Source organism: Hemicordylus capensis, chromosome 4, assembly GCF_027244095.1.
Source record: "Hemicordylus capensis ecotype Gifberg chromosome 4, rHemCap1.1.pri, whole genome shotgun sequence".
Taxonomy (NCBI): Eukaryota; Metazoa; Chordata; class Lepidosauria; order Squamata; family Cordylidae; genus Hemicordylus; species Hemicordylus capensis.
The window spans coordinates 161,902,861-161,928,630 of NC_069660.1; the positions used below are offsets into that span (position 1 = coordinate 161,902,861).

Consider the following 25,770-nt stretch of genomic DNA (forward strand, 5'->3'; position numbering starts at 1 on the left):
TGTTTTCATAGCACTAAACCATGGCTTAATATTAGGTCAGGGCTGAGGTGTATCAAGCCCTTGGCAGGCCACACATTTTATAGCCTGTCTTGGGGCCTTATACTCTGCATTTAGTAGCATGTTGGTGTAAACAACCTGAGTGAGAACAGTTCTCTGTCCAGATGCTCTTAAAGAAACAAGCACAATTTCTGCATCTATCAGTAGCCTGACAACTAGTCTGGGGCTATTTTTCACGTGACTTAGTAAGTCTGAAGTAAGTCCTTCTGAGGCCCAGATCAGCAGCCAAGTTGATTTTAAAAAATGAACATATGTACTCAAACACACAGCTGCTAATATAACATCTGCTGAAGACTGCTTTTGCAACATTCAGTCACTCCTCAAAATATTCTGAGAAAAATCCTCTGACTCCATCTTATACTGAGCTCATGAAATGTTAGGGAAAATCTTGCTAATGAATATTTAGTACTCATCTGTTCGAAGTGTGAATATAGAGAACCTCCATTTTCTCATTGTTTTTAAAAGACTTGTTGAAAAGGACTGACAGTCACATGATACAACTCGCCTTAATCAATCTGTTAGAGCATCCTTCTTTTGTGGTGATCTATTTTAGTATCTGGCTTAAAATAAGGAGTTGGCAAGAAGACCATGACTAGCTACTGATTCCTCGACAGAATGCTGGAGACTTGGGAGAAGAGAGAACACACTGAGTTACAGAGGCTGTTCTCATGAGCAGCCAAGCCTGAGCTACAGCACCAAACCCAGCGCTGCAACCTGGCTCTGAGCCGCGGTTGAGGGCACAAATGTGCCCTTAATCCCAGCTCTGGGACTGTGTGTCAGTGCAAGCTGCTTGCAGCTCGCACTGACACAGACGGGTGCCTAGAGCGTCTGTCCCCTGGTGGATTCCCCCAGTGCATTCTGGGATTCACGGAAGCCAGGGCGATGAGTTCCGGCCTTTGTTGACTGTGGGCATATGGCTTGTGTGCCGCCTGGTCTGCAAAGGGTCATCCGGGGGAAGGGAGGTTGAACCCTGCTTTCCCCCCTCTGCCCGCCTGACCACACGGGCGGGCAGCCCTGTAGTCTCCTTTAACTGCACTTAACATAACATAAGAACATAAGAACAGCCCTGCTGGATCAGGCCCACGGCTGGATCAGGCCCCATCTAGAGCAGCATCCTGTTTCACACAGTGGCCCACCAGATGCCGCTGGAAGCCACAGACAGGAGTTGAGGGCATGCCCTCTCTCCTGCCATTACTCCCCTGCAACTGGTACTCAGAGGCACCCCGCCCTTGAGGCTGGAGGTGGCCCACAGCCCTCTGACTAGTAGCCATTGATAGACCTCTCCTCCACTTCTATATTAAAGGTTAGGCTGTCAACAATCTGCCCCCTTTTAAGCAAATATAACAGCAAGAACTTGATCTCACTCATTTCTGACCTAATTTGAACTCAGCTGTGCAAACCAGAGGTCTCCCCTGTTCATAATAGCAGATAATTGAGCTTCAACATTGTGAAAATAATTTAGAATATTGAAGGAAGGAAGATAGACCCCCCCACCCAGACAAAACCCCTCAGCAGCAGTCTATTAGCAATGCAGAGAGTAGCTGCTGCTGTGGGAGTTGCTGTTTTTGTTGACTTGCACAAATGAGGAAATTCTATCGCCAATTTAATTGTTGCTGATGATTATATAATGCTTTTCAACAGGAAGTTCTCAAAGTGGTTTACATGTAAAGTGGTTTGCATGGCAAAAGAATTAGAACACTGTTCTGTATCCCAAAAGAGCTCACAATCTAAAAAGAAAACAAAGACACCAGCAATAACCACTGAACAGATGGGTATAATCCAGATGGTACATACCTATGTATAAAGATCATTAAAATATAATCTTGGAAGAGCATCACATCAGCCTATTTAAGTTTTATAATGATTAAGTATTAATAATTTCTATAGCAGTTTTTGTGTTCTACTTGCTTCATACTCTTTTTCTTGCTCACCTTCATAACACCTCTATATGAAAGACTAATATTCTAGAAGCTAAGGCTAATCCTTTACTTTTTTGTCCTCCCAATACTGATGCACACCCTTCACACAACATTGACATTTTATACCAAGAAATGCATACCCAGGTACAAAACATGGTCAGAATTGATCCTAAGAAATCATCCATGCTCAGGATAATCCATATAAGTACATGGCTGAGAAAGCATTTTGAACCCAGGTCGGGACCAACAACGCAGATGTACTAGCTGAGCCGTCTCTCTGGATTTGATACATGTTGAACTGTAACAGTTTTCTGGCCACGCTCCTGTTCATGCACCTTCCCCTTAAGGACATCAGATCAAGGGTCCATCTAGTCCAGCATCCTCTTTCCAAAAATTGGCCAGAAGCTTCTGCAAAGCCCACAAGCAGGGCATGACGGTAGCAGCCCTCCCAGACTGTTTCTTTCTCAGCAATTGATATTTAGAGGTACAGTCCATAATCTGCAGATTCCATTTAGACATATTATTTATTTCTCTGGTGTACTTGTAAATTGTTGTTGTTGTTGGTGGTGGTGGTGGTCGGTTGGGGTACTTTTCAGGCCAAACCAGTTTACACAAAGTTACAAAAAATTTCTCAACAGACCATCCATCTTATCTTAGTGGTCAACAGCTGTGGATAGACCTATCCTCCATGAAAATGTCCAATCCCCTTTTAAAACCACCTAAGCCAGCAGCCATCTCTACATCAGTGCTGTAGCAAAATCCATGATTATTATATGTGCTTTATTTGGTCTGTCCTGAATCTACTGTTGATCAATTTGATTGGATTCTAGTGTTATGAGAGTGTGTGTAAAGCACCTCTCATTTTCTCGACATCATTCTTGGAACGCATAAGTTACCTTTTCATATATTACTTTTCACACATTACAGAATAGAAAATACTAGTTGACCTGGCGCAGAGAATCTGCGCCCCTAGTTCTCCCCCCCCCAGAACTGGCTACCACTTCCTCTCGGCAGCTAGTCCGCTGGCCCGCCACTTCCTCTCACTAGGCGGCAGCTGGTCTGGCCGCCGCTTCGCTTCCTCTCGCCACCTGGCCGCTCGCCTTCCTCTCCCCCTCCCCTAACTCGCAAAATCTTGTGAGAGCTGCCATGCATGGGATTAGCCACGGGTATGTCTTAGTGAATTTTAGATAGATAGATAGATAGATAGATAGATGCTATCAAGCATATCCTTAACAGGGAGTCGGAGCCAATTCTGGCTCCCTGATTAATGTAGTTGTACATATTTGTAAACATGCTGGACACATTCACATTTTCATTTTTAGTGGGACAGGATTTAAGTGCACGCCTTAAAAAACAAAACAAAAAGGTATTGTGTATGTAAAGTCACCCTAAACCCCTGCTAACTTGGCAAAGAGGCACATTTTAACGTGGTGATTCTCTTTATTTAGCAGGGGCCTATCCACCCCCAGCACACCTCCAGTGACTGTTGCTGGTGTCTATCTTATGTTTCTTTTTAGATTGTGAGCCCTTTGGGGACAGGGAGCCATCTTATCTTATTTATTATTTCTCTATGTAAACCACCCTGAGCCATTTTTGGATGGGCGGTATACAAATAAAATCAAATAAATAAATAAATAAATGCATACACCAATTTAAAAGTTATATGAAAATCCACTTTCAAACTTTGTCACTAACAAAATTAAAACACTCCCTTTGCTCTTTGCGGGTTACGCTTCACTCTCTCCACTGGGTCTCTGCAAATCATTACTCCATGAGACCTCACTAGGGAAGGGGAACAGCAGAGGTTCCATAGAAGACCACTAGGACTGGGGTCTTTCTGAAGTCAGACCAGCTTTGCCAGCAGTTGCTAACTGCAGGCGCCACCAACAATAGAGAAAAAGTAATGAGCTTAAAAAAAAAAAATAGGAGTGTCACGAGGCACACACATGAATCAGATAAAGTGGAGGGGGGTGGGCTGTATATTTCATAATCTCCCAACATAATATAACTTGCAATCTCAACTCTTGAATCAAAGCTTTTAAGGACAAATACCCCCGGAAACAAAAAAACAAACCAACAAAAAGGCCTTCCATCTCAATATTCCTCTAGCTCCAAAACCTTCTCTTTAGATTACTTCCGTTCCCATATCCATCAACGGAATCTGTAATCAACCAGCCTGGCCTGCCATGCAAACAATTTTCTTAACCATTAATTTCTCATATGGCAGGTCTGCCAGAAAAATAATTTTCTCCCCCTCCTTTCTAATTTTATCTTCTCCCCTTACACAGTCCCAAACTGGGTTAGTCTTCGTATGGAGGGAAAGAGGCAAAAACCTTCCTTCCAAGAGATGAAATGAAGAGGAAAGCCCCCACTGCCGTATCTTTCCCCCCCTTAAAGCACCATAAAGTCCATACCTGGATGATAAGATGAACTTTTGGAGGAGAAAGGGAAGAAGTTTTCAGAAGTTTAATCCACGGTTTTAAGGGAAAGTTGATAGATTCCGCTTTCTCTTGTCCTAGATGGAGAAGCCGGGCTGGAAAGAAACTTCTGCAGGCTGATGCAAGATGCCTTTGCGAGTGATTTAGCATTCTGAGGATTCCTGGGACCAGGCCAGAAATCCCACAATTCAACATATTTCACATTTGGTTTCAATTAGGGAATGAGAAGGGGGAAGAAAGTCACCAATTGGAACAGGCTTCTCTTTAGAGGCTCTTTTCCTTAGCTCAAGGGAACTTGTACTAAGCTATAATTTACAGTAAAACCCATTCATTGGAAAGGAGAAACAAATCTATGGCAAACAGGCTCCAAGGATATACGTAGTCCCCCTTTTAAAATTTTTTTAAAAGGATACTCCTTTGCTTTATTTTTAATTTGAATTGGATTATAAGATCTGGTTTAATTTTATTGGCTTGAAGTGTGGTGATGAACAGAATGGGAGAAAGGAACCAAACAGACAATTGGTGAGCTGTATATAGTGTTTACATATATTGGCACAGATATTAGAAGCATCTGGCTGGGTGACATTCCTCCATCTGTTTTCAAATTAGACATACCAGTTATGAGCAGTTTTATGCTGAAGATTCAGGGGCAGAAGACTGGGTATCAGGCAGGAATACAGCCAGGAGGATTTTCCCAGACTGAAATCTCAGTGGAGTCTGGGAGATCCATTGGGTTGTCAGTGAAACTAAGAGGAATTTTTTAAAATATTCAAAATTTTCAAAACTTTCATGTTTTGCCAAATTTTGAATCAATCCTCGAATACTTTAGACTTGCTGGTATCTTGTTTGGATATTGGAAAACATCCATTACTTTATATACCACTTTCCAACAAGTTAATGAAGAGGTTTACATAGCAATATGGTATTAAAAGGTGTATGAAATTTCATAATCCATCAACTTCAATCCATCTAGGTATGAAATTCCATAATCCATCAACTGTCAAATACTTACCCAACTGTAAGTACAGAGACTAGGTAGCCACTGAGCCCAGAGCCATGTGAGCCAGTTGTTCCCAGGCCTGGTATGCTCTGGAACCTTTATAGTCCTCCAGGGCATTTTCCAGATATGCTGCAACTAACCATGATGCTAAATCAATGTGTTTATGGGGAAAATGTGAGTCATTTTGAGGGCTTCCATTTGTTGTCATACGATCCGGTTTTCTTTGACACAACTTACTAACCATCCTTGGTGAATAAAATTCCCTTCCCACACCAACCAGATCTGGATGGCTGAATGCACATGAGGGCAACTCAGGTGTGGAGGGAGGCCAGCAGCAGCCTGGGTTCTGCCACACGCCGCCCCCAGCCCCACTCCTTGTGCGGCCCCATTTGGGAGTTAGATCAGCCAGTGCTGCATTTGCAGCACGGCCAAGAGCAGCTCTCCCTGCCTTTAAAAGGAAGGGAGAGTTGATCCGGCTGCACTGCAAATGCAGCACTGACCGATTTAGCTCCCAAATGGGGCCACATGGCCCTGTTTGGGAACTAAATCACACACACACACACCCGTGTCTGACGTCAGATGCGGGGTGTGTGTGTCTGGGGTGTGAGATGCTGTGCTCAAGGGGTGGCGGCCTAGGTTCTTTGAACCCATTCACTCAATGGTGGTTCTACCCGTGGGGCAACTGTACCCTCATTCCATCGTAGAATGTTTTAGAATAAAGGGAGTTCAGAAAAAGCCTTCTGCTCTCTGCCGTGTGCATAGGTGTTTTCTTGGCAGAGGAGCATCAGAGAGGCTGTTCTATTCTTCTAATGCCAGAGATTAGTACCCTAGGTCCAGGAAGTCTTCGTGTAGTAGTGGGCTGCATCCACACAACTGCAAATAAGGATCTCTGAATGATCACATGTGGAACACTTGGTTGGGGTGTTAGGGCTTCATAGAACACAGAAGTAATTTACCGGGGGTGGGAGAGATAAGGAGTTCAAGCTTGAGAGCGAGTTAGGAGACAACTATTTAATCCAGTTTAATTTCTTCTTCATTATTTCAACTGTGCAATCTTTTGCAAGGTACAACTGTTAACAGAAGAATAGTAATATGGATAGCAAAACAAAAACCAACTCTTCCCCTTTTTAAAGTCATATACATTTGAGAAAAATAAAGTTTCAGATTAATCTCTCAATTTTCGTACCAGAGAGACCTTTTGCAGGAACAATATAGGTTTTAATATAAATGTCTTGAAGCACTGCAGCACGGAAGGTAATTTCTTTGCTGTTTTATTTTTTAAATTAGAGTTGATATAAATAGATACCCACAAGAGCAAAGGGTTTGCTTTCCCTCTTATTGTAATCAAGTCGTTGACTTTGAAGGAATTTGAGTGAAAATTTCACAGCGCAACACCTTTGAGTATTCACAGTCTGACAAGCAAGGATCACAACCAATTCGGGACCAGGTAGACAATTCCTCAAAGAGAGCCCGTGGTTCCATTCTTCACCAACTCATGCACCCCACTCCTGTCGATAAGCAAAGGGGCATGGAATTCTTTGTCCTTCACAAGCTTCTCCAGGCCCTAGCAAAAAGCAGAACAAACAGATATTAAATAATGAGCCACAACTGATTTAGTAGCACTTAAGAGTTTCTGACTAGCAAAGTAAAATTCAACATATGGCTTTGGACTTGGATTGGAGTTAACTTTTGAAGCAGTGGTTTTCCACATTTGGGCGTACTGAAGTTATAAACACTGTTAGCTTTCATTGCAGTTGAGCTGACCATTTGAACCGGCTTCTGGAGCCTAAAAACCTTGCTTTTGTTTAAAGTTCCGGAACTGATTGCCTGGAAAATCTCACCTTGCCACAGATAACTTACTAATTTACAGCCTTATTGTAAATGAGCTTGATTAGCTTCTTTCAAAAAAGACATTTTAAAAATCCTTATCTCATTCATCCCCTTAATGTCTTAATTAAGACCTAATTAATACATCAGGTTTTAGGTGGGTCAGAATGTGTGCGGGGTCCCCTTCCTCAGAGTTCCCTTGCTGCCACCAGACAGCTCTATCTGGCCGGAACCGAGACCAACTCTCACTTCTCCCCGCTCTTAACTGTGTAGTAGTGTGGGGGTCCCACTCCAGGCATTGTGGGAAAGGAAACAAAAAATAAACACGATTTATTGCTTGACAAAAGTCCTTTAAGTGTGATGTTTCAGGTTCTAAAGGTGCATAAGTATAGTGGCTCATAACTTAACAGAGATATCAATAGTCTTTTCCCACTCTGCGGTTCAGGTGCCTTGCTCGGTCACAGAATTTCTACTCTCCATCCCTGCTGAGAAGGGGTGAGGTTCATAGTCCGGTCTGAATTTGGGCTGAACCTCGGTTCTGCGAACCAGTTCGGGCAAACCAGTGTGGTGGTTCAAGGGCAAGCAGCGAGCAGCACCTTTAAAAGTAATTAAGTAGGTCTTTACTGGCATTACCGCCCACTCCAGGCAGCTTTCTGCTGCAGTGGCACTCCGCCCAGCAGCCTGCACATGGCGGTGCAGCGGCAGCACTCACCAGGCCTCCACACATGTGCAGAGGCCATTTGTGTGGTCAGAAACACCTTGCAAATAGCCTCTGTGCACACTGCTGGGGGAGTGCCACTGCAGCAGGGAACTACCTGGAGCAGCAGTAATGCCAGTAAGGACCTGGTTATTTATTTTTAAAGGTGCCTCTCACCACCTTCACTGGCCCTCGAACCCCTGGACCAATCCGTGGTTGGGCTGAATCAGTTCATGGAACCGAGGTTCAGTCCAGATTTGGACTACAAACCTCTGTCTGTGCACACTCCTACCCCTGAGGATGATTGGGTCTTCCCCTGAACAGGCCTTGGCTTTCCAGTGGAGAACAGATTCACCCTACTTCTCTCTTCACCAGATACATCTCCCCTGTTCAGAACCCTTCTCTCTCTCCAAGCCTCTGGCTCACCTTCTCCCCTCTTCACTGACTAACTGTCCACTAAGCCAGGGATTCTCAATTTTGAGTCCCCAGATGTTACTGGTCTTCAGCTGCTCCAGGCTTTCAGCACTTCTCACTGGCAGCCGCTTGGAAAACCAGCCCCACTCCTCCCTTCAGCAGTGCAGCTATGGAGTTGCCAGGCTACAGGGATGCCAACACACCCCGTCCCGGACAACCTGTCAAGCCGCCCGAGGGCAACAGGCATGGATGTTCACAAGCACCCCGAGTGGAAGCACAAGCAGGGCACCCCATCACAGCACCAGGAGGGGGGAAGCCCAAAGGCAGACCCAAGCAGGGGAACTGCAGCAGAAAGGGTGGGGAAGGGGGGCCCAGGCCCTTCTCTAGGGGTGTGTGTGTTGGCTTCCTAAGTCATACTTACAAGAACCACCATCCTGGGAAGCAGTCAGAATTCTCATGTGATGCATATGTGGCATTCAGAGAGCACTCTGCCTTTACAGACCAAGACTGCTCTCTCATGAGAGTGACAGGCCATGGTGGCACACATGCGGGGCACCATGTCCCTGCAAGCACTGGGGAGGGGAACCTCAGCAACACCTTTCATGGTCTTGGTGGATGGCAGACAGCAAGATCACAACCACTCACCTGGCAGCCGGTTGCCCTACAGCACATATGCATGGGTTTCTCTGCCCACGAGGCCTGGCAGGGATCGCTTGAAATGCCCTCACCCAGGGTGCCCTGTGGTGGCTCATCTACATATGCCGCAACCATGGCCCTGGCCTGGGAATTCTGAATGGCTGGAAGGGCCCACTCTGAAGCCCAGTGCCCGCCATGCAAATGGTTTCTGAGGGGGTGCTATTGGCGGGGTCTGAAAGACAGACCCCGGAAGGGATTCTAGAACAGCCCAGTTCTATTTTTCACCAAGTAAGGGTGGGGAACGGGGGCCCTGGTGGGGGGGAGGTTCACTCCCTAAGTCTTACTCATGAGAAGAGCCATCTGTTGGGCATTAATGCAAATTATATGAGGTGGTACTGTTGCTTTACCAGGTGCTGCTCTTGCTGTATGATGAGCATCACACAAGATGGTACTCGTGTTATAGGATGCAACAGCAGCCCATAACCCCACAGACCACTTTCTCATGAGAGTAGCAGACTAAGGGGAGCGAGGGAGGATGCTCCATGCAAGAAAGCTGCAGGGACGGGCACTCGGGGAAGTGCTTCCCTGCTCTTGGCGACTGCAGTCAAGCCACTTGCAAGCCCGGAGCCCTGCCAACCCAACCGTCAGTGTGGAGGTGTGCTCCCTTCCCCGGGTCCCCCAACATGTGTAGTTTCCATCCCAGGGTGGCTTGAAACCAGGGCTCTCCATTACCAGGAATCCCCATGCCTGCAAATCTACATATGCTGCAATGCCGGCCCTGGCTCGGAAATTTCGAATGGCTGGAAGGGCCCACTCTGCAGCCCACTGCCCACACTGTCCATGCCAATTGTTTCTTCTGGAGATGCAATTGGTTCCAGAGCAGCCAAGTTCCCCAGGGGGTGGGATGTCTACTCCCTAGATCTCACTCATGAGAAGAACTGTCTATGGAACTAGTGCAAACTGCAGGAGGCAGTACTGTTGCTGTACAAGCTGGTAGTCCTAGTTTGGGCAACAACGGCAGGCCACAACCCCATGGTCCGTGCTCTCATGAGAGTGGCAGGCTAGAGGGAGCAAGGGAGGATGCTCCACGCAGGAAAGCTGCGGTTACAGGCACTCAGGCAAATGCTTCCCTGGCCTCAGCGACCTGACACGAAGCCACTGTCAAACCCTGAGCCCTGCCATCCCACCCGCCAATGTGGAGATGTGTGTCCTACCCATATGCTGCAACTCTGGCCCTAGCCCCGGAATTTCAAATGTCTTGAAGGGTCCACTCCGCATCCTGTTGCCAGCACCCTCCTCCTGCTTCTTTACTGTGGTTGTGCTATGAACAGTGTCTGAGAAGTTGACACCCGAAGGGATTCCAGAGGGGACAAGTTCTACTTTTTAACAAAGAAAACCACCTTTTGGGGGTGGATGCCCAGAGGCTAACTCATGAGCAGGGACAGGTCACCGAGGACAGTCTTGGGTCAACTGAGATCCTTTTAAAAGCAAACTGCCAGCCAACCCAGGGCTCAGTGTCCAGGCACGAGAGCAACAGACCACAGGGACACTCCCAGACAGCTCATAAGAGGGACTATCAGAGTGGCGAGGAAAGAAGCAAATTGCCTGGACAAATCTGCCATGATGCCAGAGAGCAACGCATCCCCTTCTCCACCTAACACCTACCTCACAAGAATGTCAGGCCATGTGTGCTCCGGAGAGAGGGAGGATGGTTTCTGGCTCACGGCCGCAGGGGCTGCTATCCTGAGGAGCACATTCCTTGTCTTGGGGACCACAGGCAAGCTGCCGCGATACCGTGCCCCCTTCCTGCCCACACATCCATCGGTGTACCCTTTCTAGCGCCCCAGAGAGTCAACCCCCCTCTCCAGCATTGTCCAGAAACCAGGAGGGCTCCCCTCTCCCATCTATTCCCACACCTCCTTGGATTCCCTGGTGCTTAAGTGGGCGGCCCAGCTCATGAGCTCGCAGTCCACAGGTGGGAATAGCACCTTCATGGGTTCAGGCATTTCCCCAGTAGAGTGGCCCTCTCATGAGATTGTCGGCCCACTGGGCAAGGAAGGACTCCTCTCTCCCTCTACTCCAATTAGGCTAATGACGGATAGTTGTATGCCTGCAGCATGAATTGGAGTTTAGAATTCTAACTACAGTTAGTGCTAAATACCCCTGCCAACTTGGCAAAGAGGCACCTTTTTAATGTGGTGATTCACTTTTATTTAGCAGGAGAGAGTAACTGGCCCTATCCACCTCCAGTGATTGTTGCTGGTGCCTATCTTATGTTTTTTTTTAGACTGTGAGCCCTTTGGGGACAGGGATCCATCTTATTTTTTGATTATTTCTCTGTGTAAACCACCCTGAGCCATTTTTGGAAGGGTGGTATAGAAATCGAATGAATGAATGAATATAGAAATACAGTTGCTCTAATGCTAAATACAGGTAGTTTGTATGTGTGAAGTGGCCCTTGTCTAAAAGACATAGGTCTATATAGGCAGGCTAGTAAACTTTTTGTGCACTTATTTGCAAGTCTGGTTTCAACAATATAGAACACGAACAGTGTGCAAATGCACTATAAAAAGCCAAACAGCAAGCAACCAAGTGACAAAACGCTATATAGCAGCTTTGCAAATAAGTCTACACAAGTTGCCAGCCCAAAAATGTAAGGTAAGGTAATTTTGGGGATAGAGGGGGATGAATCTAGTCCCTTACAGAACATATGAAACCACCTTGGAAATGTCAAGATCTTATTGAGATTTTATGTAGAACATGACTGGTTGCCATTACTGGTGACTGGTTGCCATTAGAGGAGAGCTGGTCTTGTGGTAGCAAGCATGACTTGTCCCCTTAGTTAAGCAGGGTCCACTCTGGCTGCAAATGAATGGGAGACTAGAAGTGTGAGCACTGTAAGATATTCCCCTCAGGGGATGGAGCCGCTCTGGGAAGAGCATTGAGGTTCCAAGTTCCCTCCCCGGTAGCATCTCCAAGATAGGGCTGAGAGAGATTCCTGCCTGCAACCTTGGAGAAACCACTGCCAGTCTGTGTAGACAACACTGAGCTAGATGGACCTATGGTCTGATTCAGTATATGGCAGCTTTCTATGATTCCTTTTCAGCATGCCATTTTTGATATTTTAATACATTGACTTTTTAGTGCTGGAATGATTTGTATTTTCTGTAAGTTACTCAGAGGGCTATTTTTGAACAATGGCAGGACAGAGAGACGTATTCACCTTATTTATTAAACTGACTGGAATGGACATTCTGCATCCCACTTCTGTCTGCATCCCCTGCACTGATGGGACCATTTACCACGGCTTTACTGCGAGTTCAAAGTTGCCAAAAAAAACCCAGGCACAAAAAATGGATTTTTTAAACCCCACATATAGTGATCGGGCTACATTCTAACATGCAATGAAAACCCTGAATTGTGTGTGAAGTGCTACCCAATAGCTTACAGGGGCCTCGGGGTAAATCTGGCTGATATGTGAATGCACACCCTCCGTTCTGGAGGAGTAAAACTAAAAGCCCTGTGTGAAAAAGCTCCTGGAGGAGAACTTCCCAGTGGATTGCACCCAAAGTTCACTTTCACAAACTGCCTTAAGCAGTAGGACAAAGTGAATACTAACAAGAACATATAAAGAACAGCACCACAACTTACTTCACCCCCGTAGGAGATCAGAGGAGAAATCTCACACTGGATTGGCGAGTCATTGGCATCTTTCAGACTAAGGGAGGAAGAACAAAACAAAAGCAACTGGATTAGGCAAATGCAGTTAAGCAGGTTTGAAGTTGCACTTGGAATACCAGTTAACTTGCAGGTGCTTGAAAGGGGTTAGCAGCTTGTAGGTTTGCTGACTCAGCTCTCATAACAAAAAAGCCCCACTCAGCATCTAGGAGAAAACCAATACTGTGTCCATGCAGCCCATTACCTAAATTCACAGGGATTAGCTAAGCATATGATCCAAGCTTGATTTTTTAAAAAGAGGAAAGACATACACCAGCAGCAACTGATAAAAGTATAAGATTTAAACAAACAACACCCCTTTGTATACAGCACAAATGAAAAAGGCATTTTTATTCCTAACACCACAAACGAAGAAAGCATTGCAACACACCAATTCAAATACTCAACACTTTATCTTTAACCAGACCTCTGGTTTGCCTCATTTACTGCTTCTTCCAGTGTTTCCATATCTATTGCACAGTCTTTGTAGTCTAGTCCTGTGTTTATGCCAGGTGACTATGGCGGTCTCCCTCAGATGCAGATTTCCTTCTTGCCTTCCTCTCCTGAGGAGGAGTTTGAATGCTACAGAAGTGTGCAACTTGCACAGTAACTCCACTGAACAACAAAGAACACAAGAAGCAGCTGTAGCCCTTTCGGGCATTCATACTAATCTTGAGGGCTGAAGGTAGATTAGGAATTTTATGGCACAGTGAGGCCACCTAGTGCCAAGCTCTGAAGTATGTTTTAAGCAGTGATCAGTTTTCCATTCTGCTGAAACACCACTTCCTTGTCAGTCAGAAATGAGATCTCCCACCCAGGGTCTTAAGAAGTAGGATTCAACAACTGTAGGGCTAATGCCTGGCCAGTTGCCAACTCAGGGGTTAAAAAAGGGTATGTTGATAGGGCTTGCCAGTAGATCACTACAGGTTTTGCTTCAGCCCTATTCTTCACCCCACCCCCCAATTCAGCTAAGCTATGTGCTGATCATGCTCTTAAAAGAGGACAACCAGCAATTTAAAAAAAATGAAAACATGCAGATTAAGAAGCTCAACTAAGGAATGAAGCTAGAAAGGGGAAAGTACAAACACACAGTAGGCTCCATTCATATAAGACAGGTTCTTCAACACAGTGCAACTCCCTTACAACATTGCGACTCACAAAGACAGTATGCATTTTAAATTTACATGCATTTGGGATTAATCTCTCAGAAGGATTGCACAGAATGCTCGTTTGTAACAATGGAGAAACATCAGCTTCTCAGCTGGCTCTGCTCTTAAGGCTGAACTGAAACAGCTTTTATCATTTTGTTTTCAACTAGCACTGAAATTTCCCCAATTGTATGCCAGTATCTTCCTTAAATGGCATTTTGGTACAAAGCTATTTTCAGCATGTATTGAACAAAATCAATACATTTTGGATTTTGCAGTGAAATCTAACAAGAAATGGGTTGAACTAAGCATGATGGGAAGGTAACATTGAATAAGGAGTTACAGAAAATATAGCAAAAGCAGATAATGTGTCTATGTACCTTTAGAACTTCCATAAGACAGGTAAAGTTTCAGTACAGAATCTAAAACTGGCAAAAATCCAGTGCAGTACTAATTCTCACACAGAACCCAGATATATTTTGTACACCCCATAGGAGTCATGGGGTAGTGAAGCAGAAGCCTAGTAGCTCTCTCAGTTATGCCTTGCAGGCATTAAAGTTCCCTAGAAAGAGCCCAGTGAAAGTGCTCTCTAATTCCAATGAAAAAGAATCTATAGGATTCTATGTCCAGACATGCATCCTATTCCCAGCATGCACCTTGGGTACTGTTCCACTGATAGTTTCCAAAAGATAGGTATACCAGAGCAAATGCCACACCTTCCCCAAATAAGAAAGGCTGAGCACCAAGACCTTGCATGCTAGAGAGAGCTGTTAGTACCCAAGCACAGCCCCATCACCATGCATCCCCAACTGCCCAGGATGGTATATTTACTTGTGACTGGCATCAGCTTGGACCGCATCTGACTTTCCATTTGTGCCGCTGTCACATGGGAAGAAAAAGGATTCATGAGAAGGGAAATTACATCACAGGATATGCCAATCTAAGCAGCAGAGTTTCCCAAGCATTCCAATGATATATTCCAATTGATACATTCCAATGATATATAGTGGGAAGAGAGCTAGTCTTGTGGTAGCAAGCATGACTTGTCCCCTTAAGCTAAGCAGGATCCGCCCTGGTTGCAAATGAAAGGAAGACTAGAAGTGTGAGTGCTGTAAGATATTTCCCTCAAGGGATGGAGCCGCTCTGGGAAGAGCATCTAGGCTCCAAGTTCCTTCCCTGGCATCTCCAAGATAGGGCTGGGAGATATTCCTGTCTGCAACCTTGGAGAAGCCGCTGCCAGTCTGTGTAGACAATACTGAGTGAGATGGACCAATGGTCTGACTCAGTATATGGCAGCTTCCTATGTTCCTATATGGTAGGGCAAGTTCAACCGGATATACCCCAAACAGAGCCAACAGTTATTTGCTGGACTAGATGGTAGCTATATTTTATCCATAACTCTCCTCCTAACTGAACAGACCAATCTGCATGCAGCAGGAGCTTTCTTTAATCTTTGCACTTAGCTCTACAGCTAGAGTAAACACACACCATGCGTAGGTCACACCTAACATAACTAAGCTTCACCAGAGTTAACAGAATGCTCTTTCCAAACTGTATTATGGGAGTGCCCAGAAGTTAGAAAGTATTGCGGGGGTTATCTTTGGTATGATTTTGGATACAATGCAGATCATACTACCCATCCCGTTGCGATCCACTTTTAAAGCAGATTTTTAAAAAACAAAACAAAAAAACCACTCCACAGAGATCTCATACTGCTTCTCTTGGCAGCTATCAAGATAGAGATAGCAAAGGACTGGAAACTGATAAAGGGATTCATAATATCAGAATGGTTAGGCAGAGTTTGGCATTTCTCTATCTGATAAACTTACACATCAGAAGACTAATGGTCTGGTGAAACAAGATTTATGGTAACATGGCATCCTTTCATTCAAATACACAAACATGGCACTCAGTTGTTACCTTCTTATTGATCAGATAAGCCTACGGAAGGATATTCTTTCAGAATCAAGATAAATGTAAAACCATTCTTTATTATTATTACCTAACAGGCATGTACAAGCTTATTACCTCTCTTGTAAAAGATAGTTTGTAACTGGCATTTGCATCTTTGAATTATTATTGGTCATTATAAAAAATTGATTCATTAATACATTACTCACAAGAGCAGAAAATACATTTGCGTGCCTTCAAGCTCTGTATAAGGAACACACACACATATATCATGCCCACTTTTTGGAGCAACATAAGGGTTTTTATTCAAGAAAAGCAGTCTCAGGCAATCCATGTCTTGGTCATGTGAACATAGTGCTAAGATGTTGTTTTGAGATACATCACAATTCCCACTCACTCCCCACCTCCAAACTAATAACTAATTCCTCTTCCTGCCAGATGTGGAGACAGACCACATCAATCCCATGATCAAATATTTTGGGGCACTCTGGAATTGTACCAAAATAAGATGCTGATTTATTGACTCATCTAGTCAACACCTTTGACTGCCAGTGGCTTCTCCAAGGTCTCAAGCAGGAGGTATTTCCCAGCCCTGGGTCAGAAATACAGTTCAGTGGAGATACCAGAGATTGAACCCAGGGCCTCTGGCACACAGATCAGGTGCTCTACAACTACTCTGCCATAGAAAGGTTTGTTACACCACACATGGGCAAGGATTGAACCTTTCTTCTGAGAAGCTTAAAAAGTTCTTCATGTCTGCCTCTTCCCCACTGGGACAAGCAGCAAACAATATATTAGCCTTAGAGAATGCTCCTGTGTGTGGCAAGGTGAAAAGTTCAGCAGCTGCAATCTCTCCCTTCTCCATTTCACTGTGACTGAAGAAACCATTTGGACAAGTTTCTTCAGCAAAACAGCTACTTGGGGCACAGAGCATCCCTCAAGGCAGAGGCACTTTAACTAGCTGGCTAAGTACGCTGAGGGAGACCTTCTTATATAGTAATTCACTGCAAGGGTTACACCTGTCCTGCTGAATTACTTTAAAATTAACAGGGGCTCAGAATATAAGAAGAGTTACCTTATGCACAGCCAGGAGAATTTAACAAGCATAGTCTGTATATCATGGAAACCGGAAATCACATGTCAGAGATAAGAGGAAGTTAGAGACACAGATACTCTCCCAATCTGGCTTCAAAACTTCCCAAGGGAAAGGAGAGTCCTTTAGGCTCTGAGACTCCTCTATACTTGGGGCTTCCCTCAACCAAGGACCCAGGCTTTACTTTGCTTTCCATTATAAAGAAGTGATCTGTTCCTCAATTGTAACTCAGTACTAAGACTATTACCCTTACAATTTCAACCTGTAAAAGAGATTCTGTGGCCACCTGCTTGATGCTGTTATGAGTGGCTGGTCTATGTAAGGGAGGTGGCACATATAGAAGCTATTCTCTAAAACAGGGATCCTCAATGTTGGGCCCCCAGATGTTATTGGACTTCAACTCCCATAATCCCCAACCAAAGGCCACTGGGGCTTGGGATTATGGGAGTTGAAGTCCACTAACATCTGAGGGCCCAACGTTGAGGATCCCTGCTCTAAAAGGCTTAGGTATCCCATTTGAATCATGGAATGCTGAAATTCCATTTGCTCCTCACAATACTCTTAAATCCAGGCACTCTCACAGATGCAAATGCAATACAGGTTGAGTATCCCTTATCCGAACTGCTTGGGACCAGAAGTGTTCTGGGTTTCGGAATATTTGCATACTGTAATGAGATATCTTGGGCATGGGATCCAAGTCTAAACATGAAAGGTTACTGTACACTGTATTTTATTTTTTAGGTTTTATTTAAAGTATAAAAACAAATAAGCATTGGATTTACGATAACTACAGGTAGCTGTAAATATAATGAAAACTAATTGCGGGAAAATTTTCAGTGCAATAATGTTGCTGGTCATGTTAGATTCAAACATGGCATTTTAGGTGGAGATGAAATTCAGATCTCATGTGAAAATAATGTTTTGTCGGTGCTGCGGGTGCATGCCATGGTGGTTTCTGGATTTTGGATGTCCTAATTAGGGATACTCAACCTGTATGATAAAAGTTAATTAAGCTCGTTTGCTTCACACAGTGCAAATGCAAGCAGAGGGGTAAGACTATGGAGAAGGACAGCCTGCAGCAGAACATGGCTGGGAACTCTATCAGCTGGAACACCCAGCATCCTTGCTTTCCATGTGAGAGAACATGCATATTACATCTGGCCCCCAAAGGGCAGATTCAGACCCCAAGTTAGGGATTGAGGGTAAGATTTGGAGGAAGGCCAAAAGCATCTTACCGGGGAATGGCAGGGAGACGGGTTCCATTCTCATCCACAAAGTGGCCACCAGCATTGAGAACCCAGCAGTGATGCAGCGACATCAGGGCGTGCCGTGCAGTGGTGGGGTTGTCCTTGCCATTTTGGCTGTCTGCATTCTTCAGTGGGGAGAACTCATCTTCCCGCAGTACTTCATAAACCACAAACTTTCTGGATGTAAAATAAAGCAGAGATTGGTCAGGCACAGACTTGTAGCTTCTTCTCAGCGTCAAATCTCAGAGAAGCTGAACAACTTTCAAGGAGATTCTAAAATTTCCACAGTATATTATGGAGCAAACCCTTCAGCTAAACAAGCCTATAACAAGACATCAACAAAAAACCTCAGGTGCCAAGAAAACAAACAAAGACTTGTACCAGGCAAAGAAACCCCTCCACCAGCAACTGTAATTCCTGCCTGATTTATCCTTTGATTTCAAAGCAGAAACAGAGTGCAAGTTATTAGGTCTCTCTTTGAGGCAATTGCCAAGGATAGCCCCAGTCTTTCCCACAAAGAGCTGCAACAGAATCCTTGGTGCCGCTTCCCTTGATACTGTACCAAGGCCTCAATACAGAAGAAAAAGGAATTGGCCCGTGACACTTTCTTCTTCTTCTTCATCTCCCAGCCCTCTCACTTGCTCCCACTGTACTCCTTGCCCTGCTGCCAATTTCCAAGACATTTCCATGGTGAATGCACCTCACTCCGATGCAGCGCTACACAAACAGCACAAATCCCAACATCACAATCCATTCTCATTCTCTCATGCAAAATACTCCTCCTTGATCTCATTGCTCTCTGCTGGCCTCACCTACAGTTTTCAGGCAGCTCAACTTCCCAGCCTGCATCCTACCTCCCTTATGTAGCAACAAGCACATCCTCTACATTCTGCAATGAAGCGAGTTAAAAGAAAGTTAAAGGTGATGCACCAAAATGCAGGTGGAAACATGAAACACAAGACAGAGCTAAACTGACAAGCAGCTGAGAAGGTCCAAAGAACCTACTTGGCAAACTGGAAGATGTCAAATACAAACTTCTCCATCTTAATCCCATTTGGTTTGTCTGGTTTCAGATACTTCCCAGTGGCCACATCTATGTATGGTATCTTCTTTTGAGCTACGTGGTGTTGCAGCCGAGGTTCATAAACACTGGAACAGCAAAGTAAAAGGCAGCAGATTTTGAAGCACACAGAGGATTCATCAGTGGAAACAACATTTAGATTCTAACCATGCCCCCCACCCACTATTGGGGGGGTTGTCCCCCCATCCCCGATTTCCATCATGCAGCCCTGAAAACCACCCCCCGAGCCAAGTCAGAAAGAGTGTATCTGACTTGGCTCCGGGAGTGGTTTTCATGAGCTGCATGCTGGAAATCAGGAGCAAGGATCACCCGCAGTGGGTTGACCTTCCCCCATCCCTAATTTCTAGCATGCGGTCCCTGAAAACCACTCCCAAAGCCATTAACTGCACTAGCAGTGTGAGTGCTACTCAAAATCAGTTTGTGTGTGTCACTCTCAGCATCCACCCATAGGTTGCCAACACCTACCTTATCCCTATCATATCTCTATCCTAGGTTGGCCAAAATAGCCTGAAATCTCAAAGTTTGTCAAGGGACACTGTCCCATCAGTGATAAATTACAGTTCTCCAGGCTGAACCAACAATGGAGTTCTTTCTTGATCCTGCATTTAGAAGATCTGCAGATGCCTGAATAGGGAGACTCTAGGAAGAAGATGGAGCATTGGTTCCTCCGTGTGAAAGCCTCTTCTTGCTGCTGGATTTGAGGACATCTCTAGTGGGTTATCCTTCTCATGTGCTCCAGAGGCAGGACTTTGCAAATTAGGTCATAAGCTTTGAATGGGAGAGATGACTCCACCCAGTTCTGATTATCCCAGTACTATGCAAACACAGATACCATGCTACACACTAATCCAGAAACAAACAACAGCCAGGTGGAAAATAAAAGGGACTTTCCCCGAAGTAGCCTGAACATCTGCCAGATGGGCTGAGATGTCCTCAAATCCAGCAAGCAAGCATCAGCCTTCATAGTGAGTAACCAATGCTCCTTTCTCTGCTGCTCGATGAGGACATTTCTAGTGGGACAGACCACAGTGAAACCAAAGCAGGTGGGAGCATCTGAAGCTACTTGGGGGCAGGGGGAGTACCTGTTACAATACTCTCCTACCAAATGCCGCCTGCGTGGAGATATAATCAAGCTCATAGTGTTTAGTAAAGGTGGAAGAAGATTTCTGTGTAGCAGCCCTGCAGATTTCATGGAAGGGAGCATGGTGGAAAAAGCTGCTGATGTTGCTGCCACCTGTGTAGAGTGTGCCATAATCCTAGCGTGGAAGCAAAGGTTTTGTATTTTATGTGCAAGTGAAATACAGGCCTTGATCCACTGGGCTATCGTGGAGGAAGAGACTGCTTTGCCCATGGAAAAGAGCAGGAAGGTAACAAACAGGGCCTCTGTAGAACAGTTCAGGCCTTTAGACATCTGCCAAAGTCCAATTTGTGTCATGCTTTCTCTTATGGATGTATCAGATTTGGACAGAAGTCCAAATACAGGACTTAACGTCCTGTAAGTGATGAAATGCTGAGACACTTTAGGTAGAAAGAAAGGATGCAGTATCAGACATACTGAGTCCAAGGAGATTATTCAAAACTTTTTGGTGATTGAGAGATCTTGCAATTCTGATAGTCCAAAATCTAATGGATTGCTCCATAGCCAGAAAAGGTAGGTAAAGAAGGAGATAGAAGAAAAAAGGTGTTTTTTTTTAATATACACAGGAAGAGCATAAAAAAGGAAAGAGATATTTGAAGAAGGAAAAGCAGATGGAATTAGTGAGTCAAAGAGAAGGCCTTGGACTGGAACGTAGAGCTCTGGAGCTAGATCGCAGGACTGAAGGAACTGGGTGGGGTCATCCTTCCCAGGCTCTTAAAGCTTTTGACCTAATTTTCATAGTCCTGCCTCTGGAGCACATGGAAAGGATAACTCACTAGAGATGTCCTCATCCAGCAGCACACAATGCATAATTTCCAACCAACAAAAACAAAATAAACTTCACATCTCCTTCCCCCTACCCCAATTCTTCAATACACACTAAAATTACCTGCAGAAACTATCAGCAAATATTGTAACACTATGAGACCCAGAGGAGGATGTTTATTTGTAAATTTACTGTTCCAATTGTTACAAAATAACCCCCAAACTGAAATTGGGAACTTTATGGTGGGACTTGCATAGGACACCCAAGAACACATTTGTTATTTTACAAGCAGAGCCACTGAACTTCCCGAAATTGCAGCCGTGTTAACTCACATCCCAATCCTCGATTTTATTTTTGCCTTTAAAACCGAGACAAGGAACATATAGGCAACAAGGGCCGATATATTTAGTCAGCAGAACCAAATGACAAGGCTGTTTCTGCTGTACCATGTCAGGCCGAAGAGGAGCAAGTTATATATCCGAATGTTCCCCATTTAACAGTCGCCACCTACTAGGGATGTGCACAAATTGTTTTGGCAGAGCAGGGAACATTTCCTGGTGTGCCGCTCAGACATCTGCACGCTGCTGCGTCCATGTGCATCCGCTGCACTGGACGCACATGGATACAGCCACGTGTGGACTTCTGAGCGGCACAGTGCCGCATCAGGAAAAGTGGTGGGGCAGCAGTGGAGCAGGTAAGGACCGGCTTTACTCGTGCTTAAAAGGTTCCGCTTCCCGCCCCACTGAAACGATTCACTGCTTCCTTTCCAGACGCGCTGAATTTATTTGTGCACATCCCGATCACCAGAATTGCATGTTCTGGAGAAGGTTGAAATGAACATACTAAACTTCTACTTGGAGGGAATGGTTCTCTTCATCACATCAGCATTCTTCAGGAGCCAGAGGAAGAGAAAAAGAGTAGATACAGGGTGGGAGGAAACAAATCAGAAGGAGTGGTACCAGGATATGAATAAAGAAAGGGAAAGAAAGGGGGAGTGTTGACTACAAACAGATTTTGGTCTAGAACAGATGAATTAGAAATATCTGGACTATGTTATATGAACCATCCTTGACCACAGAATGCCCATACTTGACAATGTCTTTCAGGAACTCCATTGTGAAGTAATGGTTGGCAATGTTCCCAGCATTAAACAGCAGCCGGCCATCGTGACTCCTTTTCTGTGCGGTGGCCAGAGAGATCTCGCTGTATTCCACCACCTGGTAAACTCCACCCACTTGACACACCACACCAACTGGCTCTGTGGGGTTTGTCTTTTCTACTACCTAATAGATAAAGGAATGCAGATAAAAGGGTAGTTGCACAGCAAATTATTCACATATTGTCTATTTGCAAGTCAAAGTCAGTGTTCCATCATTTTAAGACATTATGGTACTTTATTACAATCACAGAGAGATAGATTGAGGGGAACATGTAGGATTTGTGTGTGGGGGGGAGCCCTAGTAGGGTTGCCAAAAACAAAAAATTGAACTGAATCTACCCACAAGCCTAAAAACTAGTTCAGGGTCCCCCTGCCCTCCACCTGCCCCCAGTGAACCCAAATGCAAAATTATCAGAATTATCAGCAATGCAGTTTATCTGCTCTATAGAGAGAGCCCCTGGTGGCACAGTGGTAAAAACTGCTGCCCTGTAACCAGAAGGTTACAAGTTCAATCCTGACCAGGGGCTCAAGGTTGACTCAGCCTTCCATCCTTCCGAGGTTGGTAAAATGAGTACCCAGAATGTTGGGGGCAATATGCTAAATCATTGTAAACTGCTTAGAGAGCTCCGGCTATAGAGTGGTATATAAATGTAAGTGCTATTGCTATTGCTATTTGGTCTGTAAAGATTTTTAACACATTCCAGAATGGTCGGTTTATTATTAAGCAGTCATTGTATGCTATTAGGTTTCTTTTTAGAGCTACTTTACAAGTAGAGTAGTTAATTATTCTGCATGAAATGTATCTACATGTGGCCAAGCTGGTTATAGAATCACTTTTTAAAGTTAGTGTCAAAACCAGATACTGATGAACCTGAACAGAATCTATGTTTAGTGGTTCAACTCCCTGGAGATACATGCTGGCTACACTTTAAAACTTTTTTTAAAAAAACAACAAAGCACCTTCTATGCCCATGGCACAGTGCAAATAATTTACCATAGTCTTTTGGATTATGAACAGTGCAACAATCCTGCATGAACTTTCCCTCCCCTTGTGAGCCCAGCTGAATCAAACACTTCCTGGTTTCTTAACACACAGTGTGCTGCGATATCCAAACAAAGAAAATGTTGCTTAAGTGCGCACTACAAACCAGGATATCAAGCCACATTTTATATTTGCTTGATATCCCGCATTGTAGAAACTACAAAGTCTTATGTCTCCCTCCCTAACCATGATACCTCGAGGGATGGCACCACTGCCTTGTTGCTCTTCTGCCTATTCTTAGGTAGAGGCATTTGGCTCATATCCAATGGCTTTGACACTAGCTAACTGGCAGAGAGCAAGCAAAGGGAAGCAAATGAAATTTACCAAGTTTTTAAGTAGCTTTAATGAAAGATAGAGGGTGAGGATACATGAAACACAATTTCAGATTTTACAGCAATACACATTAAGAACATAAAAAACACCTAAGCTAGCCCAACTTAAACCTATTTCCAGGTCCACTGTATACCAGAGTGAGGGTTACACCGTTACAATGTTGTGTAAACAATGGTTACCTTAGCTCCACAATCTGCTCCTTTGTGTATGCAGAACCCAATGAACCGAGGGTCAGCCACTTTCACCAGAATATTGTCAACACAGTAGACGTGAATGCTGCCAATGCCCCGCTGTTCCATGTCCTCCACAATATGATGAGCTCTCAAAGCTTGGTACAGACCACCGTTGCCATCTTCAGGAAAGTGGAAGAAGAGGGAACACTTCAGAATTTCAGATATGAGATTGATTTCTGACCCACCTCTATCTGGCACCATCTCATCCACAGGCGAGTTTTCACACATAAAATTTCAACAGAAATCAGAAGAGTCCAAGATAATTAGTAAGACACAACAATAAAAGTTTTAACTTTGCTGCTGGTGTGTTAGTCTGTTTTCAATGCTTTCCCAAAGGCTTCTCCCCACACTAAAACAAGAAAAGTCACCCCTATCTCTTGAGGGAGTGAATTCCATAATTGTGGTGCTACAGTTAAGACGTCCTCTCTTTCTTGTGGCTACCAACCTTATCTCAGGTGCAGTTGAGCTGGCAGCTGGTGCAGGGCCTCCTCCAAAGGCCTGAGGTCCATATGGAGGGAGGCATTCCTTTAGCTAGGCAAAATCCAAGTCATATAGGATTTTTAAAAAAAATTTTTTTTAAAAGAGTTAAGAACCAACATCTTGAATTGGGCTCCATGCACATTAGCCATAAGGAATGAGCTAAGCACATCTGGGAAGCCCAAAGGAAGCACATACTTCAGTGCTGGAAGATTTGCTGGGTGACAGGCAGATACTGAAAGTGGCACACATGATGCCTGCTGCAGAAAGGACCTCACCCTTCTCCATCTAGCCAATGTTCTCTCTGTGCCATGTTTCATTTATTCTTATTAGGGGGACACAGAACACACCAAATGTACTGGGATGAGTCACACGTCTTCCATGAAACAGTTGGTAACATGCCAGTTCTCTAGTGGGGTGAGGGAGACATGGAGGGGATGGCACGAGATGCAGGAACAAAAGGGAGGAGCCCTCACAGATACACAGAAGACAATTTATTGCCGGACACATTGCTAGCATTGAGAGTGTGTGGAAGACAGTTTGGGTTGTTTTACAAAAATCAGAATTGCCCTTGAGAAATAGTTATGACTAGCTGATCCGGCACAGAACATCTGTGCCCCTATTCCCCACTCCCCAACCACTTTTTTGCTTGCCACCCCTCTTCTCCGTCTGCCCGCAGCTGTCGTCGTCTTCTTCTTCCCTGCCAGTCACAGCCGTTGCGGCAGCCCGCCTGCCGGGCCCGCTTGCTGGTTGAGGCTGCTCCGGACGGCCGCCTGCCGGGGCCGCTCGCCTGTCCACCAGCCGCTCATCTTCTCCCCGTCCCCCATGCAGCTGGCCATTCACCAGGCTGCCGTTTCTGCCCCCCTCCCCGCAGTCCCCCGTTGCTATTCAGCTGCCACACATGGGATTAATGATGGGTGCACCTAAGAGAATTAAATATATAGCTTCTTGAAACATGTCAGGCAGTAAATTGCCTTTTTTAGCCTTGGGAAGTCTCCTCCCCTTGTGTCTCTCCAGTTCTTTAATTGGGACCATACCACAGTGACCAAACTGTGGGTTTGTCTATACTGCTCTGGGATACCATCATCATGTAATGACCTGTGGGACAGAAGAGGCTCCTTGATGAACTGCCCAGATACCTGCCACATTCAATAGCATCACCCCTCTTCCTTCACCAGTAAGCCTCCAGTTGCAAACAAAGGAATTAATTAGTTATACAGTTAAATTGTTATAGTTAGCGTTTGTTATCTTCAGCTAATTAAAGTTAACAGCTGAAAAAATAATTTAAAATGGTTAATTTCAACATTTTCCAAGGTATGTTAAAAAAAATTAAATCCAGCTTTCCTAGAGCTTTTTCCTGGCACAACCATTCTCTAGGGCTCTACATAAAATAATCATGTTTCTTTACTGAAACTCTAGGACTTGTTTGAGAGACAG

At 44.8% G+C, this 25,770-nt stretch overlaps 2 protein-coding genes across 4 annotated transcripts in view; both read right to left on the bottom strand.

The window, feature by feature from the left end:
- The window catches only part of DDR2 (discoidin domain receptor tyrosine kinase 2), a 116,568-nt gene extending 112,050 nt beyond the window's left edge, over window positions 1-4,518 (bottom strand). For both annotated transcript variants that reach the window (XM_053251152.1, XM_053251150.1), the window contains exon 1: window positions 4,391-4,518. The gene's annotated coding sequence lies outside the window, so the exon portion shown is untranslated. The remainder of the gene's footprint in view (window positions 1-4,390) is intronic.
- Window positions 4,519-6,410: 1,892 nt separating this feature from the next.
- The window catches only part of UAP1 (UDP-N-acetylglucosamine pyrophosphorylase 1), a 32,302-nt gene continuing 12,942 nt past the window's right edge, over window positions 6,411-25,770 (bottom strand). Inside the window, exons 5-11 of one of the 2 annotated variants that reach the window (XM_053244647.1) lie at window positions 23,803-23,975; window positions 22,179-22,372; window positions 19,110-19,253; window positions 18,093-18,281; window positions 14,685-14,732; window positions 12,640-12,706; window positions 6,411-6,978 (exon numbers count right to left, since the gene is read on the bottom strand). In XM_053244647.1, the coding sequence (XP_053100622.1) occupies window positions 6,874-6,978; window positions 12,640-12,706; window positions 14,685-14,732; window positions 18,093-18,281; window positions 19,110-19,253; window positions 22,179-22,372; window positions 23,803-23,975 (920 nt within the window). In that variant the 3' untranslated portion in view covers window positions 6,411-6,873. The remainder of the gene's footprint in view (window positions 6,979-12,639; window positions 12,707-14,684; window positions 14,733-18,092; window positions 18,282-19,109; window positions 19,254-22,178; window positions 22,373-23,802; window positions 23,976-25,770) is intronic. The other variant, XM_053244648.1, reaches the window with a different exon arrangement.